Source organism: Danio rerio, chromosome 2, assembly GCF_052040795.2.
Source record: "Danio rerio strain M-AB ecotype USA chromosome 2, GRCz13ab, whole genome shotgun sequence".
NCBI classification, from domain to species: Eukaryota; Metazoa; Chordata; class Actinopteri; order Cypriniformes; family Danionidae; genus Danio; species Danio rerio.
Window position 1 is genome coordinate 11,311,896 of NC_141022.1, and position 25,126 is coordinate 11,337,021.

General features: G+C 36.1%; 1 protein-coding gene and 1 long non-coding RNA gene across 7 annotated transcripts in view; one reads left to right on the plus strand and one right to left on the minus strand.

The window, feature by feature from the left end:
- Window positions 1-4,616: 4,616 nt before the first annotated feature.
- The window catches only part of mtf2 (metal response element binding transcription factor 2), a 41,433-nt gene continuing 20,923 nt past the window's right edge, over window positions 4,617-25,126 (minus strand). For 2 of the 6 annotated variants that reach the window (XR_015477940.1, XR_015477942.1), the window contains exons 7-16: window positions 19,701-19,796; window positions 19,547-19,615; window positions 14,472-14,595; window positions 12,673-12,740; window positions 12,405-12,575; window positions 12,155-12,257; window positions 11,945-12,003; window positions 11,736-11,843; window positions 6,846-8,383; window positions 4,617-6,697 (exon numbers count right to left, since the gene is read on the minus strand). Coding sequence is in view for 2 of the 6 variants with exons in the window: in XM_087240047.1 (XP_087096173.1) it covers window positions 7,993-8,383; window positions 11,736-11,843; window positions 11,945-12,003; window positions 12,155-12,257; window positions 12,405-12,575; window positions 12,673-12,740; window positions 14,472-14,595; window positions 19,547-19,615; window positions 19,701-19,796 (1,189 nt within the window). In the remaining 4 variants the exon portion in view is untranslated. 6 annotated transcript variants of the gene reach the window in all.
- LOC147846218 (uncharacterized) lies at window positions 14,240-18,423 on the plus strand. Its single transcript, XR_015478262.1, has 3 exons — window positions 14,240-15,493; window positions 15,607-16,567; window positions 17,551-18,423. It is a non-coding gene; the product is annotated as an uncharacterized LOC147846218 (long non-coding RNA).

Consider the following 25,126-nt stretch of genomic DNA (forward strand, 5'->3'; position numbering starts at 1 on the left):
AAAATCTTTAGTGTCCTTCAGCAAAAGCACGTCGAAATAATCAAATATAATAACCTAAAATTATACTTTCAGAGAGATCTTTACATACCGCTACTGTCAGCGATGGTCACACACTTTATGCAGGTCACACTAGTTTTCCAACGTCATCGAGCGCATCGAACACGTTCTTTTTTTAGAACGCCGCGGACTATGGTAACCACAGCAACGCCACCCCGCCGCCATATTTAATCACCTTTATTAAAAATAATAAAAACTCTGTTAAGGATTTGTGTCCCAGTTACGCTATCTTTTGAGTATATAGTGTATATAATAGAAACTTTGATTCTCAGTTTGACTGAATTGTGTATGTGTACATTCTATTTTAGTGCATATGTCTTATATTTCTGTATCTTACCTGTATGTAATTTAAAAAATAATAATAATAAAATATAGTTTACTTTAAGCCACCAGAGAGTATGTAGTCACAATTTTGTGTCTCAAATTGTAGGATAAATCATTATATAATAGCTAAACGTCTAATGGTCCGCTTCGTTCCGTTGCTCCGATATCAACGCGGCCGCCATCTTCTTAATCCGGTCATCAATGCGTTATAAACAGAAGCAACTGAACGGAGGCGCTGCTGTTTTCTTCCATATAAAATCCAATAATGCTTAAATGTATTAACGGATTGTAATTTTATGGTGTGAAAAAACTCTAGTTACCTAGAAGTAAGAAAGCTCGAACATGTATATTTTAAAGTATAAAAAAAGATGTAGGCTATCAAAACAGTGCTGGAATCCTCTTTTATGTTACATGTTTGAAAAGTTAACAAAAACAGTTTATAAAAAGTAATGAATTACATCAATACAATAGTATAAACGTTATACGTATAGGCCTGTGTATGTGTGTATGTATGTAAATATGAGCATTTATTTTACCCCAGTAAGTTATATCCAATGGAGCGTCTGCGCTATCCTGCCGATTCTGACGGGCAAGTGCGAGTAAAAGACGTCTCGTTTTACGCTTGAACAACTAAATGAATGCCAAAGTTTATTTAACTGAATGTATTTTAATTACATTACAACATGAATGCTGTAAAAGGAACCGTATGGAAAAAAACTCACAATAATAAGTTTATAAGTATATGGGAACAACACTAGCTCGGCATATACCCAATTATATTCATCTGTCTGTCTCCATATTCTACTGCATCTCTGAATATTACACAGCACCAAAAATGTAAAAAAAAAAAAAAAAAAAAAAAAAATATATATATATATATATATATATATATATATATATATATATATATATATATATATATATATATATAAAATATATACACACACACACACACACACACACACACACATATATATATATATATGTTATTAATTCCCCAAATTATTAAATGTTCATCTGGAGCTGTTTCATTGTAACAGTTGAAACTGTCAGTAATATGTTTATTATTATTATTTACAAAAGATGAAAAAAAAAAATAGCATACATTAGAAAAAGGCTGCAAATAAATTAGCTAACAGTTTAGCCTATTAAAATGAACAGCTTTTATAAAGAAATTAAATCAAGTTATCAAATCTCGTTAACCTTCTTCACTGTGCAACTGAAACATTCTGATTACAGAGCTGATTAAATGAATCTGATTTAGATTTTTCGTTTGATCACATTGAATAACGGTGTCACTTTAAAATTGCACACATCTAACATTATAATAAAAACATTTGATTGCTTTCCTAATTTTAATGCTCATTTAAGACAAATTTGGTGTGTTTAAAAGAAAACCCACCAAAATCGACATGATGTTGTTATTATTATTATGGGTATGTCTGTTCAAATATGCACCCAAAACCCAGAGTGTCCACTTTCACTCCTTTAAATCGTGTGTGCAGAATCAATTTGGGAAATAGCTTCGTGACTTTACGTAACTTGCATGTGATTTATCAGATTTTGACCAACAAGCTTTGCGATACTTGATTTTACTCCACAATACATCCCTGTGGAACAATAAATATATTTATTGTAATCAAAAATCTTTTGTTTGTACGGTTTTGGATGGAAAAAGGAATTGGGCTGTATCACATTTGGTGGATAATTGTGTTCATTTTTTACATCATAGTTATTTATGTGTTAAATTTAGTCTTCCATGCTCGTTTATAGAATATAATAATCAAGGTCATTCCAATTTCCCTACAAACAATAATTAAACAATTTATATTATATTCAAATTGTATATCAGAATAAGATCACTCGACTGTGTTTTTTGTTTGCTTGTATTTAATAAAAATAATACTTTTTTTTTTATAACAAAGAATATTACAACTAAACTTGCTTTTTAACTGTTGTTTTTATACTATTATTATTTACATTGTGTCATGTTTTGGTTAACAACAGTTTTTACCTGTTAGTTATTATATCTTTGCAAAGGTGAGGTGAGAATAAATTATTGATCATGTTTACATAAATACATAAACATGCTGAACGATTGCAAAATACTAATTCAATCTGGATGTTTCCTTCTCACAACTAATTTAGTTTTTCTCAGTGGCTTTGGTGCATTTCTCACTACACTATTTACATTTGCACAACAGGTCATGCATTTCTCTAAACAATTAGTCATTTGAGCACATCCTAGTTGCAGTTTCTCATTCCTTTCAACAAACTGAAAATGCTTTCGGACATGCATCAATTGCTTTCATACAACTCTCTGCTGTTTATAACATTATCATTCGCTTATGTCATGTCAGTCAAAATGTACTTGCTGAGTCAAAAAACGTGTAAATGCTGAATAGTCATTCCATATAAAACTAACAGTCCTCATTTCAGTACTTGAGTCATTACATACAAAAATGTTGAACTTGATGTAAAAATCGGTCAAGCAAACTTTATAAAAAAAAAAAGATTTAACTTCATTTTCCTGAAAATGTCTTTAAAATTGAACAATTTGATGAATGATTTACAGACCTGTGTATGTTGCAGGTTCAGGTCCAATATGTACTGCAATATTGTTTACAGTTGTGCACAGTTCAACCTAAAGGGAGTTTATGTTTGTTGTAAATAAGGCCCCGTTTACACTAGTGCGTTTTAGTTTTAAAACGGCGTTTTAGAATGAAAACGATCCGCGTCCACACTCGCGTTTTACCCAGCGTTTCTGAACTGCTCTCCGTCCACACCAATGTCCACACCAAAACGCTGAAAACGCACATCACGTGACCACACACACACACTTTGGCAATCGCTGGAGCCCATCTACCCAGATGAGAGCTCTGCTAGTCGGACTTCTCATCAAGCATCTCCCGCTGGATCTAATCTCACTATATTTATTAAACGTGATATTTCATTCATCTTGTTGTCTTTATCTAACGACATATTCCCTGACTTTGGTCATTGGAATCTATTACTTGTTCTCAGGTAACATGTTTTGGCTGAGCGCAAAGATAAGTTAATGATTAATGTAACCACGTAGCCTATTCTGTATATTGACTGATCGCTTGTCTTTATTTCCTATAATGTATAAAGTTATTGTATGTTATACTTTTATAATGGCCATTATCGATTATTAAAACTGATATTCAGATATATTAAAACTGAGATGCAGCCTTGATCAAACTTGCGAAGTCTGAACTTACACGGAGAAGATTCAGGACTGAACTGTGTGTTAGGCTATTTATTATTGAGGAAAAGCCCCAATCAGAGAGGCGAATGTCTGCAGCCCCGCCTATTTTCAGATGTCTCCGTCTTTCCCCATCCACACTGAGACGGAGCAGCAGCGTTTCAGAATGAAAACGGCCTCTCCAGCGTTTTCGAAACGCTCCGTTTTCGGCGCTCGAGAACTCCGGCGTAGTGTGGACGGATGGCGTAACCGTAGCAAAACTTATGCGTCTTCAAACTAAAACGCACTAGTGTAAACGGGGCCTAAGGGTGCATTTATTCTTTTGCACAATGCTGTGAATAAATTAGGATTGTAAAGAGCAAATGCAGAGTAAAAATGTGAAACATACATATTCAGTGTCTTGTACTCAGATACCTCACTAAATGCAGTGATGTCCAACTTCACTGTAGTTTTCAAATGGCTGTGCAAATAGTGCTGTCTTGAGCATTTTCAGGAAGTGTCACCAAAATCTGACTTTTTTTGCATTGAAAAAATGTCCAGAGTAAGCTGTCATGATGAAAACACGACTAAGCCATTTGACTATCTTGTTCATAAACAATGGTGTCAGGACTTTTCATTTTGATGACACTGACACTTTGATTGACATGAATACTTGCTTTTGAGGAACGAACTGTCCATTTTGAGCATGTGATGCGCTTTTGCAGTTTGCACAAATTGTTTTGAGAAATGCATTAACTGTTGTGCAGAAATGCACTAGTGTTGTGAGAAACGCACCAAAGCGACTGAGAAAAACTGTAACACCAAGGCACTTTTTCGTACTAGGACATTCACTGTCCACAAGTTGTATCAAGTAATTTTGCAGGGACACAACATTGCTCAATGTATGTTATGAATTCATTTCCCTTACTGTATTAATGGCATAAATATAAATACTGTATGTCAGCAAGGTCTCAGACTTATTTGTTATTTTGGGGCAAATAATCATTTTTAAAAATGAATACACTAGTCATTTAATAGTTGAAAATACACCAATAAGGTTTGAGATCTTTATTCTTTGGCTAAAGGAGCCTGCTCAAAGCCAGTAAAATACAAAGCAAGCTTTACTAACACTGGTACACCAACTGAATAATGCTTCATACACATAACAAGAGCTTATTATTCATACAAATTATTATTTTTGTATCAAAACCAGGAGGTATTTACGTTCAATTTGCCTGATATCAATGCTACTTCAACCATCTGCAAAAGACTCAATCGTATTATTGAAAACAGGGCAAACAAAATACTTTCCCTCCTATATTTCACAAATCTTGAGGACTTTAGAAATGTATGAAAATACAGAGAATTGGGAAAAAAAATCTCATTTAGATGTCTTATCAAATCTTAGTGAGGCTGTAAGGAATCCTGAGTGCTCTGGACAGTTTGTTAGTGTACGACGTTTCGAAAGCAATAATAAATAGCACCACAAAAAGCCTGAGTCAATCAATTGTAACAAATATTGCTGCGGTTTTCTGATTGGGATGTGAAGCTGCAAAATAAAAAACAAAAGTAATAATATTAATAATACACAGTTCCTATGAAGTTGTTGCATAGTATAACAAAAAGTACACCGATAAGACGTTGCCCTCCCCCGCGATAACAGATTTAAAATGGCTGAAACTAAAACGCCACTTAACCTAAAAGGAAAATCTCAAAACCTGAACTGAAATTGCAAAGGTAGGTACCAACAGCTAAAGTTTAATATTATTATTATTATTAGAAGAAGACCTCCTAAACCTACAGCGCTCTTTCATATGATTTTAAGATATATGTATTTCTAAAAAAAATAATAATAAGGAAACAACGAAAACCTCAGGAGACAAAATGATAAACGTTCAATTCTGGCAATTTTTGTGAACAAAATCTCAGAAAAACACAATGTTTGAAAATATTAATGCAATTCTTTTTTTACATTTTAACAGCAAGAGTAGAATTAACCATTTTACAATGTTGTTTGCTTTTTTTAATTACAAAATGAACACATTAGGCTATTTAAAAGAACATTTCACCTATATGAAACCTGTCACAATTGGCTCGCCCTAGATATATCCTAGGTGTCAATATATCCTTTAGTCTTTCAGATGAACATAATCAATGCTACATTAACTAATATCCTGGCTCTTCCTGCCATTATAATGGCAGTGAATGGTGCTCGAGTGTTTAAAGCTCCAGTAAGCATGTCCAAAATGAACACATTAGGCTGTTTAAAGGAATATTTCACCTAATGAATGAAACCCATCCCAATCTGCTCACCCACAATATATCCTAGCTGTACATGCCTTTAGTCCTTCAGATTAACATTAACGTTATATTATTAACTACTATCCTGGCTCTATAATAGCAGTGAATGGTGCTCGAGTTTTTAAAGAGTTTAAGCATGTCCATTCATCATAAAAGTGAACTATTTAGTACAAGTGGAATAATCAATTGCTTAAAAATATCAATACCTTAATCCATTTCATGTTAGGCTTGTCAGAAGTATCGACTTTGGTACCAATCACTACTAAAATTTTAAAAACGTCCCGTTAACATTCTCACTGCTGATTGGCCATTGTGTTACCATGCTTAAGATACAGATATAAACACAGATAAACAAACACTGGAGCGTTTCAAAAGCCACGTCTATCAGCTGATCCATCATATGAGCGATGCGCTGAGGGGTCGACTGTTCCATGTGTATCCGTGTTTGCCAGGTGAAGATTGGTAAACCGATGGTCTTCTTAGCCAATCACAGTCATATCTGTTACATAAACACAACGGCCAATCAGTGGTACTGAAGTACATGCTCATGTAAGCGGGAAATAAACAAAAAGAAAACGTTTTAAAATTATAACGTGAACATTTTTCGTTAAAATTCTTTAACTCTGCTCATTGGCCATCATGTTGCTCAACAGATACAGATATGATCACAGACACAAAGCGTTTCAGAAGCCTTAGGGGATATGTCATATGAGCGATCTGCTGAATGAACGACTGTTTCACTTGGCTACGAAACGCTCCAGTGTCCGCGTATTTGTGTTTGCGCTAGGTTAGTGGTGTCCAAACACGTTCCTGGAGGGCCGGTGTCCTGCACATTTTAGTTCCAACCCCAATTAAACACATCTGAACCAGCTAATCGAGCTCTTTCTATGTATACTAGATTTTTTTTACTAGATAGAAAGTTGGAGCTAAACTTCGCAGCACACCGGCCCTCCAGGACCGAGTTTTGACACCCCTGCGCTAGGTGAACAGTGGGGAAGAGTGGTGAATCTTATTGGATGATCACAGTCATATCTATTGCGCACATGAACACAACAACCAATCAGCAGTATTTAAGAACACGCTATAATGTTGGCGGAAAACTGACATTTAAAAAATTACGAATTACCGTTTGGTATCGAAATCGATACCTTTGACAACCCTACTACATACGAGACTCATATTATGACATAATGGACAATAAAATAAGAATCGACATACTGTGTTGGAGTTGTTTTCTGTACTCGGGCTGCATAAGTATCAGTGTTAAAATGGTGTGTGAACATTACCGTATTCATTTCTTCTATTGCACTAATGCCAAATCATTCTAGTTAGCTTCTGCAATATAGGTTAAATGTTCAAACTCAGCTCAGATTTTTAGTACAAATCATTTGCTTTGCTTCTTTAGGCATTCATTAACTCACTGAAGTCTTCCAGACTACTTTTGTGACGGATGGATGCGCTTTTCGGAGCTTCAAAAACTCAAGCACTATTCACTTCCATTAAATCTGGGAAGAGCCAGGATATCGGAGTTTCATCTGAAAGAAAAGCTTACATAAGACGGCAAGTAAATTACGAATCAACTTTCATTTCTGGATGAACGACTCCTCTAAACTGAGATGAGTCAATACTGGATGTACAGGACGAGAGTGTATGTGCAATCAATTGAAATGTAAATAAAAAAAGTGCCCTATTGACAATAGTGCTCTCTCTCCACTTTCGCAATTCGAGCTATGAGAAAAAAATTGAATAAGACAAAAGCAAAATCCTCAGTCTCCAGCAGCATATATATATATATAGTATCCGTTTTACATCCCCTTAAGGCACCTGCACATCATAAACAACGACAACAGAAAAAGCAAGGATTCAGGTTTTTTTCACATACTGTAGTAGCAAACTGACAACGTTTTCAACCTGAAACTACAGCCACCTTAGTCCACATGAAGGCAGTCCATTCGAGTTTCCACATAGACAAAACGCTCCAAAAGTCTCATCGCTTCATGTCTATCGTAGTCCTGAGGGCCATAAATATCTCAGTCATCCACGTACATTCAGTCTCAATCACGACTCTCCTCTTTAAACAGTCTTAAAACACACCCGTATGGAGCTCAGGAGGCAGTGACGCCCTCCCATTCCACCAAGTACTCTACTTTGCCGTCGTTTGTGATGCGGCGAGCGAGGACACGGTACTTCTCTCCGCAGGCCAGGCGACCGGCGGCTCCGAAGTAAGTGCTGATGGAGCTCTTGAGGTGGTTGAGCTGGGTGTTGGGGTCCAGGCCCTGCATGATGTCCATGCTGCTGTACAGGCAGGAGGGAAGAGCGCTGGGTTCCGGGATGATGTTGTTGGTGGTGGGTTGTGGTTCTGTGTTGCTGGCTGGAGGAATCTCTGGATTTGGGGGCTGCAGTGCTCGTCGTGGACGTCCTCGGCGCCTCTTAATTGGGGGCTGTGTAATGGTGGGCCAAAAACATCCAGTGCGTGGTCCACTCGGACTGCCCAAACTGCAGGGGAATGGAGTAAACAGGTTAAATCATCAGAATGGGAATTTAGTAATGAATGAAATGGGCATTAAGTTGAAACACCCTCTAAACAACAGCAGGGAAGATGTGCGCCAGTCACTGAATCCAGCATACGGGTTCTCAACTGTCCTCCACAGTCTAAGGGCCTACTCACACTATGCCATCCGTACCGTGCCCAGGCCCGTTTCCCGGATCGTTTGAGAAGTGTGAGTGCGCTGAATCGGGCTCAAGCACGGTTCACTTGGCCAGCCCTGGCCCGGTTGGAAGAGGTGTGCCTGAGCGCGGTACACTTGGGCTTTGGCGCGGTACGCTTGTGTGTGAGCGCGAAACGCGCCAAAGCCCCAAACCGAAAGCGAGACGTGACTTTTAAGGGACTGTTTGATATGGATTTATTAATCATTTTTACTGTTTAGTGATCGCAAACTGCCGTAGTTTATTAAAGACGAGAACTCCTCACAGCACGCCAGCTGCACGCCTTCAGCAGATCTCCTCATTCCTGCAGCACGAGAGCTTTATGATCGTTTACGAGCGCCAAAAGTGGCGGATCTGTTCGGTAAAATATCTGACTGTGTGTCCCCGCATCCCTAAGGACTGTTTGGCGAAATATTTGACTGCATGTCACTGCATAACAAACCACTGACACGATATAACTAGAGAAATCTCCACTGTGCTGCTGAGTGAGAGCGTATGGCAAGCCGTTTTAACATTTAAACCTTGTTCTGACTATCCATAAATATATTTAGAGATATAATTATATATTTTGACAAGTCATTATTATAATTCGACTTGTCAGAATGACAATTAGAGATATCTGCAATTACAATTGTACTAGTACGAAATCAGATTGGAGATATCTGCAAATATATTATGACTAGTCATATTCCTTCATTGACTTCCATTGAAAAATATTTGCAGATATCTCTGAGTTTTGACTCGTCAAAAATCCAATTCAAGATATCTACAACTGTAATTCGACTATTAGTAAATTAATTAGAGATATCTTCAAATATATTTGTAAATATCTCTAAATATTACGAATTAAAGACATCTCCAAATGTATGACTAGTAAAAACTCAGTTAGAGATATCTCTAATTACAATTGTGACTAGTCAAAACTCATTTAGAGATATCTGCAAATATTTTTCAATGGAAGTCAATGGAGGAATATGACTAGTCATAATATATTTGCAGATATCTCCAATCTGATTTCGTACTAGTACAATTGCAATTGTAGATATCTCTAATTGTTGTTCTGACTAGTCGAATTATAATTATGACTAGTCAAAATATAATTAGAGATATCTCAAAATATTTTTATGGAGTCAGAACAAAGATTTAAATGCTAAAAAGGCTTGCCATAGAGAGCGCTTCTGAACAGTGCAGCAGCGATGACGTAAGCGTGCCGAGGCCCGATATGGTGTGAGTGCGGGCCGTCCGGGGAGAATGGGAGGGGGGACAAGCGTGCTTTGGCCCGGTTCGAGGCAACTGTACCTAGTGTGAGTACGGCCTAAGGGCCTACTTACACTATGCTATCCGAACCTTGCCCAGGCCCGTTTCTCGGATCATTTGAGAAGTGTGAGTGCTTTGAATCGGGCTACGGCACAGTTTGCTTGGCCGGCCCTGACCCGGTTGGAAGAGGTATGCAGAGCGCAGATCACTTGGGCTTTGGCGCGGCACTCTTATAGTGTGAGTGCAAAGCGTGCCTAAGCCCGAAACTGAAGATGAGATGTGACTTTTACAGGACTGTTTCCTATGGATTTATTAATCATTCTTACCGTTCAATAAACACAAACTGTCGTAGATTATTAAGGACGCAAACCCCTCACTGCACGGCAGCTGCACCTTCAGCAAATCTCCTAATTCCTGCACCACGAGGACTTTATGATTGTTTATGATTATCTCTACTGAACAGCGCACCATCGATGACGTAAGATTGCCCAGGCCCGAATGTAATGTGAGTGCAGGCCATCAGGGAGACAAGGTTCGAGGCAACTGTACATGGGCCCGATCCCAATATTACCCCTTAGCCCTTCCCCTCATTTTGCGAATGCTCGTGAAGGGGTAGTGTTGTCCCAATTCTCTTTTAGCTTAAAGACATAGGGCTTAGGGCAAGGGGTATACACCCCTTCAAACAAAAATTTTTCAGGACCACACTCGAAACCAAAGGGTAAGAAAAATTTTCCAGAATGCACCAGCCACAGCTGCATCCGGAAGTAAGGAGATCCACAAATTAGTATTTTTCGTCATGATAACAAATTTTTACAACAAACAAACACGTTTGAATATATTCATAACCGTGTTCGTGTTATATCATCATGCTTTAAAATAAAAAAAACCCTAAAATAAAAAATATTAAATTGCGTGATCTATAATCTCTAATAATAACTCCTGTATAGCAGTCCCACAACATTCTGACACTCGAAAACCCTGTCAGAAAAGTCTAGTGGTAGAGAATAAGCTTTTTACAGTGTCTGCTACAATGTTAATGTTGTTTTGGTGTGTTTACATAGATGAATATGCTCACTGTGTAAATACACAGTACAGTTACGATCCTATTTCCATATTAGATCGTTATGATAACATGATATAAGCCAGTGGTCACCAAACTTGTTCCTGGAGGGCCGGTGTCCTGCACATTTTAGCTCCAACCCTAATCAAACACACCTGAACAAGCTAATCAAGGTCTTGCTAGGTATACTTGAAACATCCAGGCAGGTGTGTTGAGGCAAGTTGGAGCTAAACCCTGCAGGGACACCGGCCCTCCAGGACCAAGATTGGTGACCCCTGATATAAGCCTTCAGTGATTTCCTGAGGATAAATACCAAAAAATAACACAACTGGAATTACTACAGCAGTCGCGATCGTCTGATCTCATATGAAGCAAGAGATCGCTATGACATGTGCAGGTGCTGTAATGCTGTCCCAATTCTTAGGGGTAAATTTTGAAGCCCTTTCCCTTCACACTTGGTTGTAAGGGCCAAGGGGAAGGGGTAGAGATACAAAAATAGAATTGGGATTGTGGCATAGTGCGAGTACGCCCTTATATTATCCACTGTGCTTGTCATAACGCTATCTGTGGCTGAAGTGACCACATTTTGTGTTTTATCTTTCGCTTGTTCGGTGGCCCTGAACTGTCAAAACTGTCAAATGTCCAAATCTTTTTGACAAAAGTTTTGGTGGCAGTGTGTTAAAATGAGTCTCACATTGTGAGGTTGAATTTATTTTTAAACATGCTAAAACTATGAATGAAAATTACAGATTCAGTTTGCAATAACTTTACTTGTCAAGAAAATGTGAAACTTAAATAACCATGATTAAATGAAGAATAAATCACCTGGACTGCCTTGAGAGGGTGGTTGAGGTAGTTTCACTGGTGCTGGTGGCTCCAACCGATTCAACATCTGAGGTACTTGATGAAGGCAAAAATGTTTCACTTTTGGCACTACAATATGCAGAGGGTGACAAAAAACACAAACAAATCACAATTATAATTGGCTCTCACTTCAAAAAGCACAATATGCATGTTGTGTTGATCTCCCTCACCTTTTTGAGGCCATCAGGTCTAGTGAGTTATTATCTATAGTTGGAAACTTTCCATCATTCTACAGAATAAAATGATTTAAATAAAAATATTGTCCACATTTTTTGTAATTTGTTATAAATCATTTGTATGCATTTACAGTGCTTAAAACAAAAAAATAAATAAATGTGAATTATCTTTAAAAATAATAATAAAAACAAAATCCCTTGTACCTGTGCCAGAAGTTCACTTGACCTTCTCAATTTGGCCAACGTCTCTAAAGAGTGTGTGTGGTACTTCCTCTTTCCTTTCTTCACTGCTCCGTTAGTAACAGGCCTAAAAGCAATTACAAAATAATGCTAAAAAAAATCCCATTTAATACATTTTATCTTAAAATATCATTGAGGAATTATTTCATGTTCTTTAATATTTAATAATAAAACTAAACTGTATAAACTCAGGAGGAAATAAAGAATGACTAACATGGATGAAAGAGGGGGTTTGGTGGCCTTCCTGCCTTTGATTTTGATCTCGTGGGAGGCTTTTTCCGGCTCTCGGTCAGACAGGAGCTCGGAGCTCTGAGGGGCTGGTGGGAAGCGGATTCGTAAGCCAAATAGGTGTTTCTTCTTCTTGATCTCTTTACCTGACATGAACCTAGGAGCCACAAGATCGACAAGATGAAGATAAATTCATTCAAGCTCTACTGTGTCGAGCTAAAATCTCCCAAGATGGATAAAGCAGAAAAACTCACATGTCGAGGTTGTTGTTAAGTGCTTCCAGAATGCATTCATATCGTTCTGCTCTCGGAGTCTCTGCAAGCTACAAAAAAAAAAGTTAAAGTGACCCTTGTGTGCTGTTGGGGATGTTTTCTTCCACTTTGGGGTGATTGAGTCTTTATTTGACCACAACCTACTCTGTGTTTCAGGAAACGGAATGATTTTCTGTGACAAATCTTATTTTGGGGAAATGCTTTAAATGTTAAATCAAATTCTACAATAGACTCATTTACATAACTTTCGTTATGTTGGTGGCCTGTTTTGCATCGCTTTCCATTAAATGACATTTTTTGAATGCATAACCCTGACACCAAATAATCATGGATTCTTGATTGTTGCTGGTTTTCCCTGTTAAGAAGAGGTCAAATTTTTATTTTACTGTTGATCATCAGTTGCATTGCAAAAAGGCTTTAGCCTTCTATATGTAGTGTGTTTGTTTGTTTGTGTGTATGTGTGTCAATAATAAAATCAAAATAAGCAGCTCAGCTGTCAGGACAAAGTAAACAATGTAAATGTATTTATGCACAAACACTATAATCTGCTGTTTTACTCTATAGAACTGCATATAAATGCCAAAAACTTTTTTGCACAGGCCTATCTAAGGCTGCATTTACACTGCAGATCTTGATGGTCTATTCCAATTTTGTGACTGTATCAGATTTTTTTGATGACCTGTTACATCATCTTTTAAAAGTGACTTGTATCCGATCGTCTGCATTTACACAGCACATGGCAAAGGCTCAACGACCAGGCGCTGACTAACAGCTGATAATTAAAGAGCGTTTTTTTCTCTATTCCTGTATGTAATCTGTTTGCAGCTTTTGACAAGCTGTTTTACTATAGTTAATGACCGAAAAATTCTCATATGTCCATCTTCGTTTGATATATAGGCTTTTTTAAACCTTTATGCATCTTAATTTAATGTCCATGGCGTGATTTATGCATGTGATGTGTGCACTAAGCTAGTTTTATATTTATTTTATATTGGTTACATGGCGGACACTGCGCTCTCTTGCTCTCGTAAACATGCTTAAATACCTGAGCTATATTACAGTATGAAAGCTGTTTAAGTCCTCGTGTATGAGATTTAAGGTTTGGGACTCTGCTGAAGTCTGTTCTGAAAAGAAAGTGTCAAACTTGACGACATTCGCTATGGTTTTTAAATGACGCGCGACTCACATTGACAGGTGAAAACCCGATCTACCTGCTTACACTGCAGACACGAGAACACGTACACATTTCCACATATGAAAAAGGCCTAAATCTGATTTGAGTAAATCGGCATCCATGTGATTTGTTCCTGCTTACACCTACACGGGCCATATCCGATCTGTGCCACATGGGAGAAAAAAATATATAAAAATTTGGAATTGAGTCACTTGAACAGTGCAGTATAAATGCAGCCTAAAGGGTTAATGCTGCTAACTGATGATCTACATTATATATATATATATATATATATATATATATATATATATATATATATATATATATAAATATATATATATTTTTTTTTTTTTTTTTATTTATTTATTTTTTTTTTCTCACAAATTTGATCTCTTCCCAACAGAGAAAACCACCAACAATCAAAAATGTGTGATTAAACAGTGTTGTCATTGCTTTGCAATCAAAAAAAAAGTCATTATAATGAAAGTCAACGGGGCAAAAGCAGCCATAACGAAAGGGTAGTAAATTTGAACAGTATACAAGGGTTAACTCTTGTTGATTACTGCAAATTACAAAAAGAAAAAAATATATAAATACAAACTGATACCTCGCCAAGCTGAAGCCGGTCCCAGTTTTCATTGATGTAAGTCATCAGTTCAAGCTCAGAGTCAAAATATTTCTTTTTATGAATGACGCTCAGGTTATAGAGGCTCAGGTGTGCAACGTCTACCCTGTGAATGAAGACAACATGCATGAGTCCTCTTTGAATCTGAACATAACAAATCATTAAAAGACAGAACCAAATTCTGATCTATACCAATAAAATACGGCCAATAATAGTATACGGTAACCCATTTTTAAATGATATACTATATTATCAAATTAAATGAAAAACGATAACTGCCTAATTTTATATAGTTATCATGTAATAAAAGGTTTTGTAAATGATATAAACCAAAAAATCATTTAAAGGTCACATAAAGTGCTTTGAAATGTGCCTTTTTATTTAATGTTTGCCGCAATCTCAACTGAAAAATGAACAGGGTGGGACAGGTGGGGCATCAAATGCGGGGGCCCCCTCAAGAAATAGTTTATTTTAGTATTAAAAAATCTTTAAAATTCAAGTGAAGTAAAACATTATATTGTAGAGTAGAAAAAACAAAAGCCAAAAGACAATAGGGTATATGCAGAGCTAGTGCTTCTTCCCATACTGGGACACTTCTGGTGAACGGTTAATGTAACTTTTTTTTCCCTATTTTATACGGTTCCCATCGATGTTGTAATGTAATTAAAATATAATCAGTTAAATAGACTTTGGCATTCATTTGCTCAAGCGTAAAACAAGATAAAAATCTGTTTACACGCACACGTCCGTCAGAATTAGCTGGCTAGCGCAGAAGCTCCATTGAATACACTCAGGAAATGTAAATTAACGCAGTCATTCATTAATTTTCTTGTCGGCTTACTCCCTTTATTAATCCAGGGTCGCCACAGCGGAATGAACCACCAACTTATCCAGCACATTTTCACGCAACTTCCAGCTGCAACCCATCTCTGGGAAACATCCACACACAAATTGACACACACACATTCATACACTACGGGCAATTTAGCTTACCCAAGTCACCTGTACCGCATGTCTTTGGACTGTGGGGGAAACTGGAGCGAACTTTAAATTTAATGCAGTGCTTCTTGTAAAATCTGAGACCCTCTTTATATCAGATATCACTCAGTCAGTGGAGCTTGCTGATTTTAAAGAAAACGGACCTTAAACGCACCACTTTTGTAATGTCATACAGTTCATCGGAAGCGCTTGACAAATTAAAAGTCCTTCAACATATACCATACAAAGACTTGTATTGACACAAATTTCATGATTCATGTTGCAATTAAAAAACTTTTTGGTTATCTTTAATTCGATCCTGATCTTTATGTTGACTAATATAGATCTTTTTCATGTACAGTACATAATTAAAAAAACACTAAGAAACTAATTTGTAAACAACATTTTACAGCAGGAGTGTCAAACTCAGTTCCTAGAGGGCCACAGCCCTACACAGTTTAGTTCCAACACTGCTTCAACACACTTACATTTAGGTTTAAAACAAGCCTGAAGCACTCAATTAGTTTGATCAGGTGTGTTTAATTAGGGTTAAAGCTAAACAGTGCAGAGTTGTGGTCCTCCAGGAACTGAGTTTGACACCTATAAAATAAACAAAATAAACAACTAATCTGTATAAGTTTTAAATCTTGAAACATTTCTTTAAAGAAAGTTTTAAGAGAGCATAAGGATAATCAAAATATAAAAACAAAGGAAGAAAGAAATTAAATATCCCACACTGAAATATTCCAACAGTTCAATATGATCATATAAATATATAATAAAACAAAGACACCTTTATTATGCAATCGTTGTGCATTCACTTCTAAACATCAATACGCTTATTTAACGCGGCTGCCATTTTAAAGAACCAAAGCGAGGCTGTGGTGGGAAGAAACCCAGAAGTATAAGACCAGCACTGTAAACATTGCAGTAATATGCTGTGAACTACAAATCTCCAGCTGTTACCGAGATTTCAAAATGCAGAAATGGTGTAAACATCACTTTAGTAAGTTTAATTTAAACAATTAAAAGCCATTTAGCATCAAACAACATCACAATCTCTTTAAGAGTAATATGCTCAAGTGTCCTCCAAGGCTTTAGTTCAGGCGTGTCCAAACTACGGCCCGCAGGCCATCTGCGGCCCGCAATCAGTTTTGTGGCGGCCCGCGAGGCTTTTTATAAATATCAATAGAATCTGGCCCGCTATACAAAAATGAACGTAATTCAATAAATAACCACCGGGTGTCGCTATTACATGCATTCAATTAAGCAGCAGTTCTTGTTATGATCTATCTATCTATCTATCTATCTATCTATCTATCTATCTATCTATCTATCTATCTATCTATCTATCTATCTATCTATCTATCTATCTATCTATCTATCTATCTATCTATCTATCTATCTATCTATCTATCTATCTGTCTACACACAGTTGAAGTCTGAATTATTAGCCCCTCTTTGATTTATTTCTTCTTTTTTAAATATTTCCCAAATGATGTTTAACAGAGCAAGGACATTTTTACCGTATGTCTGATAATATTTTTTCTTTAGGAGAAAGACTTTTGTTTTATTTCGGCTAGAATAAAAAGCGGTTTAAATTTTTTTATGAACCATTTTAAGGTCAAAATTATTAGCCCCTTAAGTCTTCAGAACAAACCATTGTTATAAAATAACTTGCCTAATTACCTTAACTTAACTAGTTAACTTGATTAACCTAGTAAAGCCTTTAAATGTCACTTTAAGCTGTATAGAAGTGTCTTAAAAATATCTAGTCAAATATTATTTACTGTCATCATGGCAAAGATAAAATAAATCAGTTATTAGAAATGAGTTACTAAAACTAATATGTTTAGAAATGTGTGGAAAAAAATCTTCTCTCCGTTAAAAAGAAAAATTGGGGAAAAAATAAACGGGGGCTAACAATTCTGACTTCAACTGTATTTATATATATATATATATATATATATATATATATATACACACACGTGTCTGTGTGATGTATGTAAAATTTGGCCCGCAACAACGTTTGTTTTTTTGCATCTGGCCCTCGGCCCAAAAAGTTTGGACACCCCTGCTTTAGTTCATAGCACTAGTTTAAACACCATGGGGACGCTTTCCTGCTTCAGCCCATGTAACCCAGTGAGCGATAAAACACCGCAGTCCTTTGTAGCACACCCTCTTGTTGTCCTGGTGCTTAAGTTTTAAAAACGTCCATTTCCCGCTAACATTCAAGTGCTGCTGAGCGCATCCATAAACAGCGCTGATTTACCATAGTATTCACCAGTGCTCATCAGTTTACTGCTTTTCACCCAGTGCAAACACAGATACACGGAGACTAGAACGCGAAGCAGCCGTGAAGATCAGTTGAGTCAAACAGATTGCAATTCTATGTTTGTACTCAGTAAACAGCGGAGGGTGAAATGATGACCTTCTTGGCCAATCACATTCATTTCTGTTGAGCACGTGAACGCAATGGCAAATCAGCGCTGTTTTAAGAAAGCCATCAACAGTGCCTTAAATGTTAATGGGAAATTGATAGTTTTTCTTTTAATTCAGTATCGTGACAAGTCCAATATAGTGAAAGAATCAGTTCATTATCTTGAGTTTGATAAATAGCATCTAAAATGTGTGTTTGGGAAAGAAAACGTTAGCTAACTAGTGCCATTTCCCTTAACTTAGCTAAAAAAAGAGCTCTGATGTCCCTTTTTATTTTCACCATTCATTCAGAACGGACCTTCGGGTCACTGGGAAGGCGGTGAAATTATAAATTTGTGTCACTTTTTCTTCGCTGATAAGATATACAGCCAGCTACACAATGTTCCTATGTAACTCCTAACGATACTTCCAGGTTTCTTCCCACTGCAGCCTCGATTTCGCTTTTAAAAATGGCGGCCGCGTAAAATCAGTCTATGGCATTATCTGCGTGCAGGGGATGTGTGCGGCCTGGTATGGCGATCACTTGACGCTAGGGTTGTAACGGTATGAATTTTTCACGGTATAATAATCGTCTAAAACAATACCACGGTTTGACGGTTTCGCGGTATACGGTATGTTACAAATGTTACAAAATAATAAAACAGTGAAGCAAATTTGACTTTTTCCAAATAATATATTTTTTAGTTACTATAAACAACACCACTTACAATGAACAAATAAAAAAATAAGAAAATAATAAATAATGTGTCAAAGTCCAAATAAAGTCCAAATAAACATGGTGCAAATCCTCAGTAAAAAATAGATATAAATATTTACTATACTATAAATAGTTACATAACGAAACTAGATTCAATATGGAACATCCTTAGGTTTTATGTGCCAGCATGGATATGGTTGTCTATCGATATGGATTTGGATATGGTTATCTGCAATGCAGACAAACAGCTGCACCTTCATTTGTGTCTTTTGAAAACAGCAAGAGCAGCAGTTCGTCTTTGCTGTGTCACTGTTTTGTCATGTTTCTGTGCTGCTGTGCATGCAAAAGTACTTAGTATGAAAATTATTTCATGCAAAACTTTTTTTTTTGCGTTTTATTTAGCCGCGCATAAATGTATGCCTATCTCTCATTCCGTGTTGTTCAAAAAGCTTGGTCCACAAACAAAAGCGAAACCTATGCTTATTGGTTGTGATATAGCGAGTTTGAACCAATCTGGGCATGGAGGAGGGACAATGCATCAATGTATCATGTCTGATTTGTCCGGAGACACAGTGACGAGCGTTTCTTTGTCAAATCAGCGTTGTCAAATGTTGATGACGTAACCGCACTGATTCCGGAGCCTCTGAAAGTCCGAATGTTATGTGATACAGCACTGGAAAGCTGAGACTCTCTTCTTTATGCCAATCTTTGAATTGTATGAATCGGATCAGCGGATCAAAAGTTATTAAACATTTAAGAGCAATACTTATTTTTAGCCGCGGGCGGCTGTCTCGGTCTTTAAGGGTTAAAACCGTTGATATGCAATTGTTCATGGTATGATAATCGTGCACGTTCAAATCGTGGTAAACCGTCATACCGGTATATTGTTACAACCCTACTTGACGCATATGTTAATCACTCCGCAGCCAATAAACCAACTCACCATCTCAGAGGGAGGCGTTTGAGGTACTCTGGTCCACTATTACAAACTGAACAAATAAATAGATAGAACCTGAAAATAAAGACAGAAGCCGGTTATACTTATTACCAATCAATGGGCTTTAGTTTATTCAGATGATAAGGGAGCAGTACTTCACCTGTCTCCAAAGAGCATTGGCTTCTGAAAACACTGGATACAAGCTTCATGAAACCACTGTTTACACTTATTACACTGTAACATCTTCAGATACCAGCTGTGGGAAAGAGAAAGAGCCATTGGAATTGTACTTCATAGCAGTTAATCAGTAGCTGTAATCTGTGGTTAAAGGATTAGTTCACTTACAGAATAAAAAATATATTTATCCTGATAATTAAATCGTCGCAGTGTCAACCTAGACGTTTAGTTGGATTTTTCTCCATATAGTAGACTTTTATGGTGCTCAGTGGTTTACCCTTCCAATGTGCTGTTTTAATGCCAATGAAATGGATTTAACTAGCGACAATCTGAAACAAAAACATTTATATGCATTTTTAACCACAAAAGCTTGCATCCCAGAGCTACTGCAAGACAAGCTTATGTGATCAAAACGTTTATACATTGTTATTTTGTAATAAAATTATTGAACGTTTCACTAGGTAAGACCGTTATTGCTCAGCTGGGATTGTGTAAAGCTATTTGAAGCTGCATTGAAACTACAACATAGAACTTCAAACAATTGAAGTCCACTATATAGAAAAAATTTGAAATATTTAAAGGTCCTGTGAAATTAAAATAATGTTATTTAGATGTTAGTATCAGTATTGTTAGTTTTTAAGATATCTATAAACTAGTGTGCTCCAAAACAGTGACTATATATATATATATATATATATATATATATATATATATATATATATATATATATATATATATATATATATATATATATATATATATATATATATATATATGCGCCTGAAATTTAAGCTATGCGACCTCATAATATATATTGGGAGCATTCGTGCGACTGCATATAATGGTTGTAGTGCGACCTGTTTTGGTTTTTTTCCAAAGACGTGGTAAAAAAAAAAAAAAAAAAAAAAATCGGTCTTCCCTGCCGCTATATTGGTTCATATTAGCTGTCAATCACTTAAGACTTTCCGCTGTCAGATGACAGGGAGGGAGCTTTTGTGACCGCGGAGAATGCAAACGGCTGAAGAGTGAAAAGTACACTGAATCTCGATGCGTTGCTTGCACTGCGTGTTCAGCCAACACAATCTCACAGCAATTCATAACATTTTCATACGTTTCCTCGTGAGATCAGGCGGCAACAGCGCAAATGTCCGCTAAAACACCATTGCCAAAGAAGCTTGCCTTTACTGAGTTTAAACTGATGCGGGTTATAACAAAGAACATTATTGCGCCGGTGGTCATCGGGAGAATCCTGCTCTGCCCCCCTCATATTGGGCCGGCTGACTCGCATGCTTTTTTGCAAACACAGAAAAATGTAGTTCAGCGCGTAATGACGCTGAGCATTAAAACGACACGAACCGAAACCAAAACTTTTAAGTGAGACTTTTCTTCCTTTCTTTTGTCCGTTCTTTCTTGAGGTGTATATTATTTTTCTATTTTATTACTGATGACTGCTTTGCAGCTTTCAGCATTGAATTGAATGACTTATTATATTATTCAGTTTGTTTTGTAGCAGAAATATTATTTATTAAATTGCCATGCATATAAAAACAATATTACAAAATAAATATTTCTTACTACAATGCTTCATTTCTGTTTGATGCAAACCATCAATTTATTTTTCATAAAGTAACAGTAGGACTTTATATAGCAGATAACTTACATTAAAGCACATTCAAGGCAGCATGATGATAAGAAATATAATTCATAATTAGTACAATAATTAATACAATAAATTCCTTAATATACAACTTGTCAAATATATCATTCATTTTTGGTGGGTGCTCCTAAATATTTTCTGGTGCTCCTAAATTTTTTATGGTGCTCCTAAATATTTCAGATTAGGAGCACCGGTGCTACCAAGTAAGAAAGTTAATTTCGAGCCCTGCTCTAGTATCTGACATGGTCCCCTCTTTCACGACACTTCTCATTTGCTCTTAATTTGATGCAATTGAGCTCAAACACTCTCACTAGCTGAGCAGTGATAACAAAACGCTATTTGCAGTTTTTTTAAAGGAGAGGGGCTACACTATGCCCCACCCTCTTTTTGTTATAGTTAAGATTACGTCAAACATCGATTAGAAATGCACATTTCAAAGCACTTCACAGGTCCTTTTAATCAAAATGCTTAGAAAACATAAACATGGGGGTGAGTCAAGTAGGACATTTATAGGTTGGGCTTACATGACGACAACATAAAATAACAATCCAAAATAAGATTCACATACAGTTGAAGTAAGAATAATTAGCCCCCCTTTGAATAATTTTTTCTTTTTTAAATATTTCCCAAATGATGTTTAACAGAGCAAGGAAATTTTCACAGTATGTCTGATAATGTTTTTTTTTCTTTTGGAAAAAGTCTTATTTGTTTTATTTTGGCTAAAATAAAAGCAGTTTTAAATTTTTTTAAAAACATTTTAAGGTAAAATTTTTATTAAAACATTTTTATTTAAAATAATTAGCCCCTTTAAGCTATTTTTTTCGATAGTTTACAGAACAAACTATCATTATACAATAACTTGCCTAAATACCCTAACCTGCCTAGTTGACCTAATTAACTTACTTAAGCCTTTAAATGTCACTTTAAGCTGTATTGAAAAAATATCTTGAAAATATCTAGTAAAATATTATTTATTGTCATCAGGCCAAAGATAAAATAAATCAGTTATTAGAAATTTAGAAATGATCTTTAGAAATATGTTGAAAAAAATCTTTTCGCCGTTAAACAGAAATTGGGGGAAAAAATTAACAGGGACGCTAATAATTCTGACTTCAACTGTATACATGAAATTTTAAAAACAATTCACTTTTTAGGGATGCTCATTTCCTGTTATTTTGCTAACCGACAACCACCGCTCGTTAATCGGATATTAACAGTTAACTGGTCAGATTTATTTTAAATAATTATTATAGAATTTACTAATAAAAGTAATAAACTAAATAAAAGAATAAAATAAATTTGCCTGCCCTAAAATGTTGTTGTAAATGACACATTTAGATTACAAAACAAAAACACTGACTGAGCCTTTTTAAGAACGGGATTAGGCTGTTTTTTTTTTTTTCAATCATGTTTTTTGTCTTCAGTCAAAAAAAAAAAAAAAAAAAAAAGAGCAGGTTACCTCAAATCAATCCCTCCACGGAAAATATGCATTTATTTAATGCTCCGCTGTTATTATTACTACATCACAAAACCTATTTTTATATTTCATTTTTTATAGAATTCGTTAGTTTAAAAATTATGCTGTGAGCTTCTGGTTTTATGCTTTTGTGCATTTTCCTCTCTCATTTGCAGTTCAAGTGCGTGCTGCATGTGATGAAAAGACAATAACAACGCGCATATATGTTGACTTTTTGTAAACAGTTTTGTTTAAATATTTCGCATCCATTAGCATACATGCTTTATAAGCTGTAAAATAAAAGCTAACGCCTATTTGTTGTGTTTATGACACAGATCCAGGAGGCTATCAGCATCAGCGCTGGTTTGGCAACTTGTCTGTATCTAACAGCAATATTCTTTTTCAATTTTGCTTCTTTGGCAAATATGTCTGTAGGCATGTCATTGGTTATGATTTGAAGAAAATCTGAAGTATGAGGTTATGTCAATAAAATAGTTACAAGCTCTACATGTTTATATTAGTTTCATATCTTCTAAATGCGAATTTTGTCAGCTTTTGTGCGCACTAGATCATAGATATTTTACAAACTAACAACACGGACACCAACATCTACAAATTTTTTATATTTCATGGAACCTTTAATTGGTTATTTACATGGAAACAATTAGGGGTGTAACGGATCATGGTTGATCAGTGATCCCAACCCATGGTTTGCAATACATGTGACCTGCAAATACTTTTGTACTGGTAGATTAATCCTATATGTTATGATCGTAAGCAGATCGCTTCTCGCATCATTCAAATCACATGTATGAAAGCATTTAGGCTTTCCTGTAAAATATAATGATGACGGAAGAAGTTGTGGTGGGTTATTCGGATGTGGTGGGTTTCTTAGATTATTAAATGTTTTCTGTCACTACTTGTTCTGCCTGCATTAATGCATTCGGTGTAAACTACAAGATTAATCAGTAAAAGACATGGTTTACTACATTCGCTACATTCATTCTTCCATCTGCTTGTTAAGTGGTGACGTGTTTGTGACGTATGTAATACTGTTTCCGGGTCCAAGCCGCTATTCATTTGAGTGGAGAAATCATTCGTTTATGATCACAGTTTATTCCTATCAAACATTAAAGTTAATCTTATATAAAATCATAGTGTACACAACAATCTCTGGGCTTGCTGCATAACAAATACCAAAAATTTAACAATTTATAAAAAGATTAATCACTTTCTGGCCATCAGATATTAGGCATGGACATATATACTGCGATCGTGATTTTCGAAAGCATTAAATCGCTTTGTAAACGTTTATCATTACCATTTCATGAGTCTCCCAATTCAGTTGAATAGAGCGCTTGGACCCGGAAGCCACTTCGCGTGACGTCACACTTAACAAGCGGATGGCGGGGCGCCACGCCAACATTGATACTACCACGGCTACATTACAGCTTCTTATTCAAAACATTGCCGTGTCTTTTTAATAGCGGGTGATAATCGCACCAAAATGTATTAAAAGGTAAGTGAATTATAACAGAGCAAATTTTTCTGTAACCGTTGTTTATCTCTTAAGGTTACGTGCCGACTGACTGACAGGTGCGTGATGCGTGAGGCCAGCAAACACGACGTGTAGCCGTTTTACTTTACTTTAGGACGTATTAATGTTGCTCTGTAGGTCTATTTGAGACATTCACAAATATTACTAGCAAATCTAATAAATGTTAGAGATATACTCATTACATACACGCACTAAATCGCACTTCAGCAGTGATTATTTGAGAGCGCGCAAGAAGTTTTGTGCACGAGCTGAGGAAATTGGCACGCAAGCAAAGAGATTTACATGCTGTAGGCTATTACATAAATGTGATCTCGACTTCTATTACTGTGCTCACGACATTTGACATTGAAATAACATACAGGTAGTTGGTAGATCTGTGTAAAAAAAGCCTGCCGCCACAGCTGGAAAAAATCCTAGAGAAAACACTGAAAGATCGGGATCTCAACACCCACGCATCATAATTTATAAATGATAGTGATTTGGATATGTTTATTAATCTTTCGAAGCGCTGCATTAAAATCTATGTTTGAAAAACACAAAAATCAGTAACAATAACACAGAAGTACTGGGATAAATGTTTATAGTTTAGATACAATCACTGATTTTTATGGTGAAGGTTAAAATCACCATCATATGCATTTAACTTGACGCTAAAAAATTAAAGTTGTAGGCTGCAGTTACAGTTACAACCAGCAATCAAGAATATGCCACTGAATAATTCTTCAAAAATGACACATT